At 39.1% G+C, this 15391-nt stretch overlaps 1 protein-coding gene across 3 annotated transcripts in view; it reads right to left on the bottom strand.

Moving 5' to 3' along the window:
* The window catches only part of USP47 (ubiquitin specific peptidase 47), an 84763-nt gene that overhangs the window by 44774 nt on the left and 24598 nt on the right, over nt 1-15391 (bottom strand). For all 3 annotated transcript variants that reach the window (XM_084772985.1, XM_084772983.1, XM_084772984.1), the window contains 5 exons: nt 11032-11235; nt 9365-9478; nt 7637-7775; nt 4986-5082; nt 115-260 (listed from right to left, as the gene is read on the bottom strand). In XM_084772985.1, coding sequence (XP_084629111.1) covers nt 115-260; nt 4986-5082; nt 7637-7775; nt 9365-9373 — 391 coding nt within the window. In that variant the 5' untranslated portion in view covers nt 9374-9478; nt 11032-11235. The remainder of the gene's footprint in view (nt 1-114; nt 261-4985; nt 5083-7636; nt 7776-9364; nt 9479-11031; nt 11236-15391) is intronic.

Below are 15391 nucleotides of genomic sequence, written 5' to 3'. Positions count from 1 at the left end.
CAAGGAGATGTTTTGGGTAAAGATAGTTAAGTTATTCATGTGTCACACATGTGTGATGCTGTGGTATGGAAGTCTCTCAACACTAGAAGTCATTATCGTTAAGAGAGTTCTTACCCTCACTGCTATCCCATCCAAAGCTCCTTGTAACATCTGTGGTCTCAATCGCTCTCTTTTTGCTGGTTTGTAACAAAACAAAAAGCCTTTGAAGCTGGTATGGGATGCTTGTCACAGGATCTTCTTCAGATTCTTCAAATTCCCACCTAGGAGGATGAAATCATGTCAAGTACATAAAATGATTTCAGTCTGTAAAACATGGTCAATGTCAAAATCATCACATAAAATCTTCATTCTAGGCAATACACAGAATTTGGATAGTAAGTAAAACTAGTACTATCTAATCAAACAGTCTTTTTCTAACTTACAAATTCAAAAAACAAAATGCATAAAGAAGCTCTAGTCTCAAGAATAAAAAGCAAAGCTCACTTAAATGTAAAGGGTCAGAGTTGAATCTGACTAAAACTTTGTCCTAATAAGTAATTCACAAAAAATGCAGACTCTGTGATGACAGAACATTAAAACCCAAGCTGGACAAAACATAAGACAAATAAATAGCACTGGTTTTCAATAGATAACATTTTTAGGGAATTACAAAGAAGAACAGAAGGAGTTAAAAACAGATTAAATCAATTAAGAATCATACTGAATCAGCGATTATGAATACTGACTACTCTTCCAGAGGACCCAGGTTGAACTCCCAGTACTCACATAGCACCTCACAACTGTCTTTAACTCCAGGATCCAACACCCTCACACAGACATACATGCAAGCAAAAACCACTAATACGGGATTAGAGAGATGGCTCAGAGGTTAAGAGCACTGATTGTTCTTCCAGAGGTCCTGAGTTCAATTCCTAGCAACCACATGGTGGCTCTCAACCATCTATAAAGAGATCTGGTGCCTTCTTCTGGTGTGCAGATATACATGCAGGCAGAGCACTGTATACATACTAAATAAATTTTTTTAATTAAAAAAAAAACCACTAATACACATAAAATAAAAATAAATTTTTAAAAAAGAATCATACTGATCAGTTACAATGTATGAGACTTGTCTGGGTATGACTTAAACAAATGGTTCAAAAAGTTATGTTGCTATCACAGGAACTATTATATACAGATGAAATGGAGCTGCGCCTGCCATATCATTGGGATGGAAGCTTAAAAAAATACAACAGTGGTTCTCAACCTTCCTGATGCTGCGACCCTTTTATACAGTTCCTCATGTATAAATTAAATTATTTTCATTGCTACTTCATAAATTTAACTTTACTACTGTTATAAATCATAGTGTAAATATCTGATATGTGACCCCTGTGAAATGGTGTCAACCCCCCTGCTTCCCACCAGGCTCACAGCCTGCAGGTTGAGAACCGCTGATATATAAAGACTAGATTACCAATTAGTGCCATTCAAAACCAGGTAATGAGAGCAGATGGGCTCATGGTACTATCTCCTCATTTTTAAATGTTTCAAATATTCAACTATAAAACATTTTTAAAAAGTTATTAATGGGGCTGGAGAGATGGTTCAGTGGATAAGAGGAGTGGCTGTTATTCCAGAGGACCATGGCTGAATTCCTAGCACTCACATGGCAGCTCACAACTATTTGTAACTAAATTCCAGGGGATTTGGTGCCCTCACACATATACACATGTAGGCTAAACACCAATGCACATAAAAACATAAAAAAATTAAAAAGCTATTAAGTGAATAAAACAATTCCAGTAGAATTTTTATTTTCACATATTTATATGTGATCACTTAGCCTTAGCTACAAAGACTGCCTCAACAGGTGAATTCTCAGATTTAAAAAAAACAAAAAGCAAAAACTTAGGATCACATGGCAGAGAAAAGACTTGGCAACCACAATTGGTTAAAACAGGTGGTTCTCCCCCTCCCCCCCAAGACAGAGTTTCTCTGTGTAGCCTTGGCTGTCCTAGACTTGATTTGTAGACCAGGCTGTTATGGAACTCACAGAGATCCACCTGCCTCTGCCTCTGCCTCTGTCTCCTTGAGTGCTGGGATTACAGGTGTGCACCACTGCACCAGGATACACAGGTGGTTCTTAAAGGGATTCTGTATCTAATAAAACAAATTGCTAAGTGCCAAACATTAATACTATTAATGGTGTCCTGTCTGAAACTGGTAACGCTAGGATCACTCTACTACTCTTAATTTCCTTTTCAGTTTAAAAGGAAGCGTGACTATTAATTTTCTATGTTCCAGTTTACAAATAGGGTTGGTTTGATTCCATCCCTCTGTTAAGCATTCAATTTTTCTTATTTTAGGACTGTGGCCCTTTCCCTTTCCCCACGAGCAAAGCCTTCAGCCTCTAATTCCCCTTCTTCTCTGGCCCATCTGAGATCACATGTGCTTCCCAGCTCTCCTATTAGTTACCTTCTTGGAATGTTCTTAGAATTGACATTATAGGATCTCAAATTTCTGCTATAATCTTACAGGCTGCAAATTTTATTGGGACTTGCAATTTTACCAATTACCCATAGTTAGACACTTTGTTGGCACATTAAATTCTTCCCATTCTTTTACTACTAAAAAAGAAGGTTGCCAGTAAGTCATGTCAGTTTTCACTCAGAAATACCATTACTACCCACAGTCACCATTCTGATCTCATGCTAAATGACAGGCCCTCCCAAGGATCTTGTCACTCTTCCAACCTGCACTATATTAGCTTTCCTAACAATTTATATAATGTACCACAAGCTGCAAGTCAACAACGAAGAATCTACGTGGGCCACTACATGAAGGATGAATGTGCAACTTCAGTTTTCACTGTGGTGCTGCTCTGTGCAGTCCAGTGCAGGCCCCAGGTCTACACTGAGACATCAGCATTCTCAGGCTTGGTTCAGCTACCTGCTGTAAACTCCCATCTGAACCTGCATTTTAACTCTCACCCTTCTCAACAGTGGATTTCCCTGGCTCCCAAACACTGCTGTACTTACAGTTCTCAGGATCCCATGAAGGCTGCTCTCATGGCTGTTTCCCTTCCTCACCTTCTAAAGCTGTAACCCAGCTCAACCTTTCCTCCAAAAGTTACTCTCTCTATTTTGTGTTATTACCTTCCTGGCATACTGGGCTGGTACAGGTTCTCCATGGAAGCTCTGAAGGGGGAACTCCATCTCATTAACACTCAACTCTGTGTCTAATAGAACTCATGATATTCAGCCAGTGTCCAAGGAATGCTTTCTACCCTGATGGCCTTGGGGCAGCACCCTGGGGTGCTCTTTTTTGCTACAGAGCTGTAAATTTGCAGGCCACCTTCAGAGTTTAAAAGCACACAGTTAAACAAGCACCTAAGATGCCAGGCAAAATATGATGCAGCAGGCAATCATCTTGGAGTACTTAAGCCTTCCAGCAGGTTCTAGCCCATCCCTTAACTTTGCTTTCCTATGTGCTGACAGTTGTGCACATCTAGGGGCCTCTACAACCCACTCTATTCACTGCCAATAGCTATAGGACAGGAACAACAGAGATTGGATTCTGCCACCTACAGTATGACATCAGCATTGTTTATATTTTTTGTAACTGCTTTAATCAAATGGGGATAACAACCATAGATAATTCACAGCTATTGTTAGAATTGGATGAGTATATAAAAGTGTTCCCAACAGTCCTGACACATTATTTAGGGAGCATTAACTACTATTCACTATGACTTCTAGAAGTTTCCTTATCTATAATGTCTTCTTTCTTGTCAACCTTGCCAAAACCTACCTACTAATGACATATTTCAAGCCCTATCCATTTCATTAAGCCATTCATTTCTCCATGCTTCATTAATATCTTTCCTCAGCTCTCATGGCATTCTGACCCCAAATGTTACTTAAATAAATTATTAGTTATTTTATACAGATAAGCAAATTACTTGAAAACAAAGATCTTAACTTTTCTTCCTCTCTAATCCTCCCAAGAGCCTAAAATATAATCATTGCCAGGCAACAAATAATAATGAATTAAACATGTCTGTTTCTACAAGCAAATACAGAGAATAAGCTTATAAGTGAATGTATGGGTGAGAACATGCGTAAGCAATAAACTAATAACATTACAACTTTATAAAGAATTTAAATACATACTTATATCATTTCAAAGGTGCCACTCAAAAGGAACAGGAAAAAGAAAAAGAATCAATTTAATCATACTTTAAAAGGTTTGTGAGAGAACAAACCTTTAATCTCAGCACTCAGGAGGATGTCTGAGCTCAAGGTCAGCCTGGTCTACAGAGTGAGTCTGTGACAGCCAGATCTACACAGAGAAAGAGAGAGGGACCACTCTCTCTCTCTCTCTCTCACACACACACACACACACACACACACACACACACACACACACACAGAGGGAGGGGAGAAAGGGAGGAGGGAAAGAGGAAAGAAAAGAAAGGAAGAAAAGCAAGAAAAGAAAGGAAGGAAGGAAGGAAGGAAGGATGGATGGATGGATGGATTCATAAAACTTAATGGCAGAGTTTAGAGTTTACTAGACATGGACTTCTTCCATAAAGCATTTTAAAGTATCCGATGTAGTCTTAGAAACACGAATACACATTTAAACAAACAAGCTATGTTGTATTTTCATTAGAGTTTTTATAAGTCCAAAAAATAACACTTTATTCTTAAGTAAGGAGGGCGAAAAAAATCAATGTATAGGTTACACGTCTGGATTCTCTCAAAATCAGACACACCTTTCTCTGTAAAGGTGACAGAGCTGTGAAGGGAGACGCTCATCAGTTTACTTCTTCTCTAGCCAGTCATGCTGAGTCCCCCTCCCCGTGGCTTTCATGTGTCAGCCTTTCAGAAGACCCTTGTTCATAAGGAAGTTAGCTTATAAAACTCTTAGAAGGCAATTTTAATGTTATTTAAAAACCATACTTTTATTCTTTTACTTACAGAACATTTTTTTCAAATACTCACTTATATAATGCATTCCTAAATTCAGGAGTCATAAAAAGTGTTTGCAAAAGGCTATTCAAATAGCACGTCATCGCCTGGTTTACTAATCCCACATAACCTTTAAAGAGAAAATACAAACATGGACAAATCAGCATTTGGCTAAAACACTACAGAAAAAAAAGAAAGAAAAAAATTAATACATAACAGAGGGTGAGACTGTTTAGTTGGAAATTAATTTTTTTCAATGCCACTAAGAAAGTTCTCTTCTGCAGCATGTATTTAGGTGGACTTTGTTTCTCAGGTGGACTTTGTTTCTCAGAAAAAGTCAGGATACTTTGTTACTAAAGATAAAAACAGATATCATATGTATTTAACAAGATATTAAGAGTAACACATTTACTAGACTATGTTTTATTGGAGTGCACAGAATCTTATTCCCTAAATCTAAACACCAATAATTACGATGAAAATATATAAGCATTTACACTTTAAACATCATCTATAACAGAGGAAGACCCAACTAAATCATTGCCCCTGTCATCAGTCCTGTGAATCAAATCATATCAAGAAATAACAGCAGAGAGAGAACACAGGTGCCTATGCTTATGTTGTTGTTGTTGTTTTTTTTTTTCTTCGAGACAGGGTTTCTCTATGTTAGCTTTGGTTGTCCTGGATTTGCTTTGTAGACCAGGCTGGCCTTGAACTCATAGCGATCTACCTGCCTCTGCCTCCCAAGTGCTGGGATTAAAGGCATGAACCACCACTGCCCGGCTACTTATGCATTTTCTTAAAAGCACTCTATCAAAGGGAAAGAAAAAAATAAGCAAAATAACTAAAAGTGGTTAATACAGAGTAATGTCAATGATTTTTAATTTTACAGTATGACAAATGGCATGTTTTATTTGCACAAAGAAGTAACAAACACTCTAAGAACTATTATCTTAATTTCAATGAATTCACGGGATAGGGAGTTGGATCTAATACACAGCATTCTATAAATGCTTCACATAAAGGACTTAGTTGTCAGAACGAATAGCAAACTATCTCAAGAATCTTGACTTGTTCAATCTGGAACATTCTCAAAGTATTCCAACAATCTCAGAACAATCTTCTTAGAACTTATTTAAAACAAAATGAAAAACTTTCCAGCCCTACTCAGGACAGTTCCACTAGCATTTTGGAAAGTAAATATTCAATCTACATTTAAAACAATCATCCTACATGACTTTTGAAGCGATAAATCTTTGTGACTTTATAAGCAATTTTACTATGTGCTATAATTTGAAATGCTTCTGTATTTTCTTTTATCCTGGGTGGTAGGTAACCAAACTCCACTGACAAGACGTTATAAACCAAAGACCACAGCTTCTCTTGCTATTTCCAGAACAAATAAACTTTACAATGATTAGCTATGAGAAAATCATCCTAAGTTCTAATTACAAACTATAGTAAATATCACACATAATAATAAAACAAAGTCTGGAATGTAACTTTATGGCTTTCCTGTTATTTGAGATAACTGCTTAATGTAATATTTAAAATATTTCTCAAATTTTTAAAAGGAAAGATTCTAAAGCCACGCTTAACATTGACTAGTTGCAGAAAAGACTTTTTCTATTTCAACATGGAAAAACACAATTTAATGGAAACAGTCTGTTGTAAGATGTCAAGTATCTAGAATATATTCATAAGCTAATAATATGACAAGTATCTAGAATATATTCATAAACTAATTAACCAATCTTATACATATGAATGAAACCTTCATATAAAGCCAGCCTAGTAAGTTGAAAAAAAATTTTTTAAAAAAATAATCTAGGGCTGGAGAGAGGGCTCAGCAATTGAGAGTACTGGCTGTTCTTCTAGAGGACCCATATGGCAGCTCACAACGGTCTTTACTCCAGTCCCGGGAGATCAGACACCCTCTTCTGCCCTCAGTCGGTAATGCACGCACATTGTGTACAGATACACATGCAAGCTAAATACCTATACAAATTAAACAAACAATAAAAACTTATAAAAAGATTTATTTATTTTTATTTTATGTGTATGTGTGTTTTGAATGCACATGTATGTATGTATGCTTCCTATATGTGTGTCTGTGGGGGTCAGATGAAGGCAGCAGATCTTCTGGATGGAGTCATGGATGGTTGTGAGGCCTATGTGGGTGCTGAGAACTAGCCCTGGGTCTTCTTCCAGGGCAGCAAGTACTCTTAGCCACTGAGTCACTGCTCAAGCCCTAATAATACCATTTAAGTGACCTAATTTATTTTAAACATAACATTCAAACTGAAAGATACAATAGCCCAATTAAAAATAAGCAGACTCATAGAAGCATATTCCTCACAGTCCACCTTAATGTAAAAAAGAAAATATTTCATTTCCAAGGAAGTTGACTTCCAAACTGTCAGAGTGCACTCTAGAGGGAAAGTTACCAAAATACTTTTCTTCAGAACACATTATTCAGGATCTTTCAGTTTGTAGATAAGGGTGGCAACAATAAAGACAGCAAGCAGCAGGGGGAAGAAACCGTACACAGCCCAGCAGTAACAACTCTGCTGCCGCTGGCCAGCCATCTTGCTCTGGATCTCAGTTCCTACTGAGGAAATGAAATTCAGCCTTGACTTGCTGAGATTATGTCTATATGGAAAACAATAATACAGAAGTCTTACCAGTTTCTGACTTGTTCAAAATTGATGAATAGGAGTAGCTTTGGCTGACATAGTCACTGGTAGAGGCCACAGAACCTTCCCTTGGAAGTGGACCTATAAACCGGTCATGCACGCTGTCGTCCACATTACTGGAGTCCTCCTAAAATGCAGCATAATCAGAATTTACTGACTAGCAATGGTGAGAAAAAGTTGAAGCATGCTATGACTGATCCCACCAGGCACCAGAGGAATCTGTGTCTTGGGTTTCCTGCAGGCGGCTCTGAACGATGTCTCACTCAAAGCACTGGGCAATGCTCCTGGACTCTTCAAAGGACTTCAGTGTAGACATTTTAAAAGCCCTCTTTCAAATGCTTTGTTTACACGAGGAAAGGAGATGTACCACTATGAAGTCCTGAGTGAGCACCTAAATATTCACTCTTACATCCTAAGTTAGGCCCCAGCAAGTGAAGGACACGTAAGAACTCCTGGATGAGCTGGAGAGCTGCTCAGTCTCTAGTAAGAAACCTCCTGTTAATATGTAATATGCTGAAATGGATTAAAGGGCACAAAACCAGCATAGCAATTAAGATGGAGCAAAAGCAATGACTAAGCAGCTGTGGCCACAGCTCTAAAACTGTGAATCCGGATCTCTACAATTTTAGCTAATTCAGATTTCAGAGTCACCCAAGACCAATCAAAACCCTGTGATGCCACAAAAGATGAGCTTCAGGGTGCTCAAGAGGCACATTCAAGTGCTGTTTCAGCATGAAGACACTGCTTATCACCATCTCCTGCTCAAAGGGACTTCTCCGTTCGCAACACATTTCTAATTGAAGGCCATCAAACAGAATGTTTTGTCCTGAGCAAGTGTTAGTGAAGAGGAGGGCTCTGAAAAAGTCTGTATTCTCCGAGCCTTAGTTTCTTCAGTCTGTAAAACAGCTAGGCAAATCAGACCAGACTTCAAAAAATTTTTTTACATCTACATCTTCTTAAATTTGTAACCATCAAACAAGACTTACTTACCATAGTGGGTTGTTCTGAGATTTTATTTCATTTTTAAATTTTATATGTATGAGTGTTTGCCTGCATACATGTCTGTGCACCACCTGCATGCTGTGCCTGAGAAGCCTAGAAGATGGCACTGGATCACCTGGGACTGGAGTCGCAGTTGTGGACTGCTATGTGAGTGGCTAGGTAGGAACCAAACCTGGGCCCTCCAGAAGAGCAGCCAGGACTTTAAATCTCTACGCCATCTCTCCAGCTCCCATCATACTTTTTAAAGAAATAGTATCTTGAATGTATAGTGCTTATAACTTATATTTGCACACTTCTTCAAAAGTCAAAACTTTGGGAAAATGCCCTTCCACTTGGGAGTCAGTGGGCTGGACAGGAATGCCTATTCAAATAAGTCTCAATTGGGGTGAGTTAAAACAGAAGCATCCGACATACTAATCAACCCAAAAAAGATGGGGGTGGGGGTGTGTTGGGGAGTGGGAATGGAAATGTCTCTCTTAAATATAAAAGAACTAATGAGTTTGATACAGGACCATAGGACAGGCTATGGAACTCCAGGTCTGTGTGGTACTCTAACCTGAGCCTTCTTGTCCTGGGTACAGCATATGGCAACAAACCATCTGAGGAGCCCACGCCAACACATGCAGCTACCACTTATCATGCAACCATCACCTCTTCTTACTCTGAAAACTGCATTCCTAGTACACAACAATTATGTCTGTCTAAATAGCTTACCAGCAACATCTGCGGCTGTTCACCATCTTTATCTGTCAAATGCAGAAAGTTCTTCTTTCCTGGCTCAAAATTAGCATCAAGAAGAGACTTGTCGCTGGTATGATCCAGTGGTGCCTATAGATACAAAAATAATGTTGGATTATAAAAAAAATTGAGATAATAAAACAGGAAATATACACATATTTACATGCAAATACTATTTTTCCAATGATTTGGCTAAATTTCTTTTCAAAGAGGTTTTGAATGAATGCCTCAATCAAAAACTGAATTGCTAAGCCCAATAGACAGTATGTATGCTGTGGGCATCCCAGAAGCTCACATTTAGAACCTGAACAAAGAAAGGGCTAAGGTATTGGTGTTAAGTATAATGCTTACCAAATCAACACAGCGCGTGCGCGTGCGCACACACACACACACATACACACATATGTGCAATAATAGATTTTCATAAAAAGCTTAACAAGTTTATATAACTAAAACCTACAAAATGTTTGACACGAGTCTAAGAATTCCCAGTTAAGCAGCATATTGAATATCCAAACCAAAGGAGGCATAGTAGGTCACACATATAATCTATAATCATGTGTCTATGGAATAATCCTCCAAACTCCATAAATGCCAAAAACAAACAAGCTTTAAAAAACAAACAAACCTGGCAACAGCAAAGGAAAATAGAGTACCATGAACATTCCAGAAATTCTGAAAAATTTAAAAACTAAGATAAACAGTTCTGATTTACCAAAAAGCAAATCCAGAAGAAACCCAGAGCTCAGAGGGCCCACAGGAGACTGCTGTGGAGGTAAAGGTGGTAGGCAACACTAGGCAGAGGTTCAGAGCAGAGGCCAAGGAACCCAGGTGAAAAACTGGAAAAGGCATTCTGGTCAGCCCCCCTCCCCCACCCGTCTGTCTCTTCCAAAGCAAGCTTGGGCACTACAGCCTCCAAGGGAGAGCAGAGGCATGCAGGCAGATGCTCTGTATCCACAGTGAGACGGGCTGACACTGGCATGTCCCATCCTTCCACAGGAAAACGGAAACTGAACAGTGCAAATTGAATCAGCCTCCAAGGAGATTCTTGAATACAATGACTTACAAGTAAAACAAGGCTCACTAAGCCTTTGAGGAGATGCTGCAATATGAAAGAAATGAAGTAGAAACAGATCACAAAGGAAGCAAGCAGTTAACACGACAGAGACTGAGACATAAAACAAACCTTCAGACAACTGAGACTGCACACAGGAGAAATACCTTTGAACTTGGGAGCTGAAATCAGGAGTTTTACATGGTAACACAGTACATATGTACATAGAAAAAAAAAAAGCCCAGAAATAGTTAAACAAATAAAAGGAAATAAAAGTGATGTTATTCACAATTTTTATTATCTTAGTAAACATGGGAACTTTTCTTTAGTTGATATGCAGGATAGTTACCTTTTTATGAATACAAAACTGATGATCTGATGTTATGTAAACTTTAGGACTTGACTCCAGAACAAAGATATGGGAAGAGGGACCAGTCACTGCTTCTCACTCAGCCACTAAGGTTTGATAACCACATAAAGGGAACTGTAACGCCCACGCTTTCACTACTCACCACTAACAACAGCAATAATCATAGCTATGACATTACTACTATTAGCAGCTTAAGCAGCTTTAGGTCTGAGGGTTTACCGTATCAGCAGTACTGACTCCGTTTCCCCATGCCAAATCAAAGGTTCCATTTATGTAGCCTACTTTGTTGGCCACATCTTCAAAGAGCTTTCTGACTGTGGTAGAAGCTGGTAAATTTAAAGTGATCCGTTCATTCACTGTCTTTGAGTTAGTAGTATCTTGTATTATACATAAGACTCTAGGTTCTTCAGCAGCATTTTCTATCTGAAATAAAAAAGAAGTGTTACTTTCAATTATTTTAAAGAAAGCCACAATTATAATTAACTATAAAATCTTATGAACAGTGTAAAGAACCCACAAGACAGTATTTCCTCTGCATTGTTTTACTCTGTATGAAACAGCCCAATAGATCACGTCAAACTTAAGCACCACGTTTGCTTTGGGAAAGCAGTCATTCTTACGGATATCTGCTTTTACCTTTTAAGGTTATAAAGCATAGAGCCAAGAAGCCATGAAAATTTTAAGTTAAACATTACAAAATTTGGGGCTGGAACAATGGCTCAGAGGTTAAGAGAGCTGTTGTTCTTCTAAAGGGCCTGGGTTTGGCTCTCAGTATTCACGCTGAGCAGTTCACAACACCTGTACCCTCAGCTCCTGAGAGCCAATGCTCTCTTCTAGCCTCCACGGACACTAGGTATATGGGTGGTGCACGGACATACATGCAGGCAAAACACTCATACAGATATAAAATTTCAATTGTACGTTTGATCTTTAAAAATATATCATTACCAAGCCTTTTCAGCTATCAACCTGGAAATTGATTTATAAGCTCTCCTTTTCATCAGTAATTATCAAGACAAAACATTTTTAAAAGCCTGGCACAATGGCTCAGGCTTGTAATCCAGGCACTTGGGGAGGCAGAGACAGACGGATCTCTGTGAATTCAAGGCCAGCCTGGTCTACAAAGAGAGTCCAGAACAGCCAAGGCTACGCAGAAAAACCCTGTCTTGAAAAACCAATAAAATAATAATAAAATAAGGCCGGGCCTGGTGGCACAGCCTTTAATCCCAGCACTTGGGAGGCAGAGGCAGGTGGATCGCTGTGAGTTCTAGGCCAGCCTGGTCTGCAAAGTGAGTCCAGGACAGCCAGGGCTGCTGCACAGAGAGACCCTGTCTTGAAAAACCAAAAAATAAAAATAAATAAATAAATAAATAAATAAAATATCTTTCTCAAAAAAAAAAAAGTATTGTGCACCCTTAAACTCTTTTCTCTTCCGTTTCCCATGGTGTTAGCATTTACTGTATCTGAACATACCGACGCTTGAGTGGAAGAAAGTCCTTTCTCTTCCTCTTCTAATGGCCACCTAAACAAGAGCAATCTCTATCTCCCATCTCGTGGTACTGGGGACTAAATTTAGAATCTTTGTCTGGAAGACTAGGCTGGTCTTCAACGTTTCTGCCTCAGCCTCCCAAGTGCTGGGATTAAAGGCATGTCCCACCATGTCCAGCAAGCGTCAGTTTTCATAATTCCAGTACACTTGTGAAGAACGTGGATATGGAAACTGCTGTAGTGTGCTATGCTAACAATGGTCCCATGGCAACACCACAGAATTATGCACCCCTGGCTCCCAACTTCCTCAAAATGTGTCAGAGTAAAGTACAAGAACCCTAGAGCCTTTGCTTCTACCTGAACATACAGAGGCGTGACCACACCACACAAGAACCCATGTGAAAAGCAACTGTGCTCTAGTAAACACAAAATTTAATCTTATATGTTCTTCCTTTTACTTCTTTTAATGGAGACAATTATTTTCTATAAATATATATGCTGTCTTTAAAAAACTAGTAAAGGCTGAGCGTGGTGGTGCCTACATTTAATCCTAGCAATCAACAGGCAGAAGTGGATGGATCTCTTTTGAGTTTAAGGCCAGCCTGGTCTACATAGTGTACTCCGTGCCAGCAATAGCTGGACTTAAATAGATAAATAAATGGAACAGTATAAAGAAAGACACAGAAATAACCTATAATTTAAATACTCAAGAGAAAGCTAGCAACATTTTTTTTGAACAACTTTCCAATATTTTTCCTATGCCTGAACTCAGGCTTCTCAGATACAGATACTGAATTGGAACAGACATGCTACTTTACATTTCTTTATTTATAAAAACATCATGCAATTCTTCTTCAGACAGGCTTTATCATTTTCAGCTGAAAGTATTATTCAGTGCATGGATTAATACTATTTCATTATTCTATTTTACTGATTCCTAGGCCAGTTTTGACTATGCCTTTTTTAGGTGGGGGTGGGGGTGGGCAGTGGTGAGGGTTGAGCCAGAACATTGGGCATTTTAGGCAACTGCTAGACTACTGAGCTACATCCAAGACAACAAAGTTTTTTCCCCTTCAAGACAGGGTTTCTCTGTGTAGCCTTGGCTGTTCTGGACTTGCTTTGTAGACCAAGCTGGCCTTGAACTCAGAGATCCGCCTGCCTCTTTCTCCCTGGGATTACAGAAAGCTTTGTACTCATTCTGTTTTCTAAAATTTCCAGGCCCATCATGTTTTACTCTTGAACTTAATTCTAGTATAATTTAAACAAATACAATGTTCTTAAGGTCTAGACTAGCCCTTTGTAAACCATTACTTTATACCCAATTATCTGGTTTGTTCTTCATTTCACTTATAGCTAAATCTAACACACGGCTACCAACCATGCATTTCACTAACTTTGGATCCCTGTAATTTTTTTTCCTTTCCTCACCTCAAATTTTGGAACTGGTTAAAAATAAAAATTTTCCCATTGGAAGGTATTATAACTAAGATATTATAATTTCATAATAAATAGCTTTTCAGGAGCAAAACATCTTCTAGAGAATGTGTGACACTATGCTACTCAAAGCTGAGCCTTAGGAAACCAGCAGCTTCCACTGTGCATCCTGGAACCTCCCCTTCTATCAGCCAGCCCACCACATGCAAGAGATCCAGTTACCCCGGCATCAGCACGCTATGTGGAAGGCCTAGAAGTCAGCATGGGCAAATGTGGCTGCTCAGTGGAAGCCCTGAGGTAGGTGTGTTATACACGAAAACAGCTTGATGGAGCCAAGGCATGATGCCTCAGGAGCAGAACTCAACAGCTGAGTCCTTGCTCAAACCTCATCCCAAAGAACCCTGAGGAAATAAATTGTTTTTTAAGCCACTAAATGTTATGGTAGGTTGCTACTAGCAGTAGGTAACAAAAACATAACAAGATATAGGCACATGCAAACTATTACAGGAAAATATGATGCTGGTGGGGTGGAGTAGGGGAAGAGGGGGAACACAGCTGGGCATAGATCATGCTTTAGGAGAAGGGGTAAAAATGTTTTGGTCAAAGAGGTCTAAGAATTCAAGGTAAGCGAAAGCTACTAAGTTCTAAAAGTCTACAGAAGGTTCCATTCAGGGAGACAAATGCAATTAGGATGAGGTACTGGAAGGGCAAAGTTCCCTACATAGAAAACCTAGCCAAGACAGGAAGAGAGTCACAATCAAATCTACCTATTTTACATACACACACATGAAGATAGTCACAATCAAATCTACTTTTACACACACACACACACACACACACACACACACACACACACACCAGTCATCCTAAGCATTATATGTGGAAGCCTCTGCTTGTGTCTAAGCTAACTGTACAAACAGCTGATTTCTCAGTACAGCTGGAAATAAAACCTCAAAAACTAAAACTCGGGATACAACCTTGGTGCAAAAAAGTAAGCACATTAGGATAACTGCAGAGTAAATGATTTCTCCCAGAGACAGCTCTGCTACTGGCACACAGAAGTAGCTGACATGTACAAGTAGCTAAGTACACCCTGAATGTATACCTCTCTCAAATCATCTCTTTTTTTCTTAACAGTGTAACAGTCAAACTTTGAGGTTGCTGCTGTCAACACTGTGATTTCTGCAACTACCACCACCACCCCTAGACTGAGCCAGAGCTCACAGTGCTTTTATTCTAGCAACTCAAGAGGCTGAGGTGGGAAGATCCCAAGTTCAAGGCTTGTAAGTCAACTTAGAGGCTGGCTCAGAATACAGAAATTTAAAAGGGTCTAGGGGCACAGCAGTGGTGGGCTGGCCGAGCAGGTGTGGTGTGAAGCCCTATAATCCACTCCCACTACCTCAACACAAACCCAGTCAACAAAACAGTTCTTAGATGTTTTGCATTTAAAAACAGAAAGTGAGGTTTATAGTTGATGGCACAGTTTGGTGTCATTAGATGTAGAAAATAAATAACAAAATTCCAACATTTGATTTTTCTGGGAGAAAAGAAGTCAAAGAATTAAAACGCTGTGAAGGTCTTCTTTACTTCCACATGCAGCAGGCGATGTGCTTTCTCTCCGGGCCTTTCTCCTTCAATGACATTATAACTAAAGCAA

Source organism: Acomys minous, assembly GCF_964271855.1.
Source record: "Acomys minous genome assembly, chromosome: 2".
Lineage (NCBI taxonomy): Eukaryota > Metazoa > Chordata > Mammalia > Rodentia > Muridae > Acomys > Acomys minous.
This window is presented reverse-complemented; position numbering and strand designations above follow the sequence as displayed.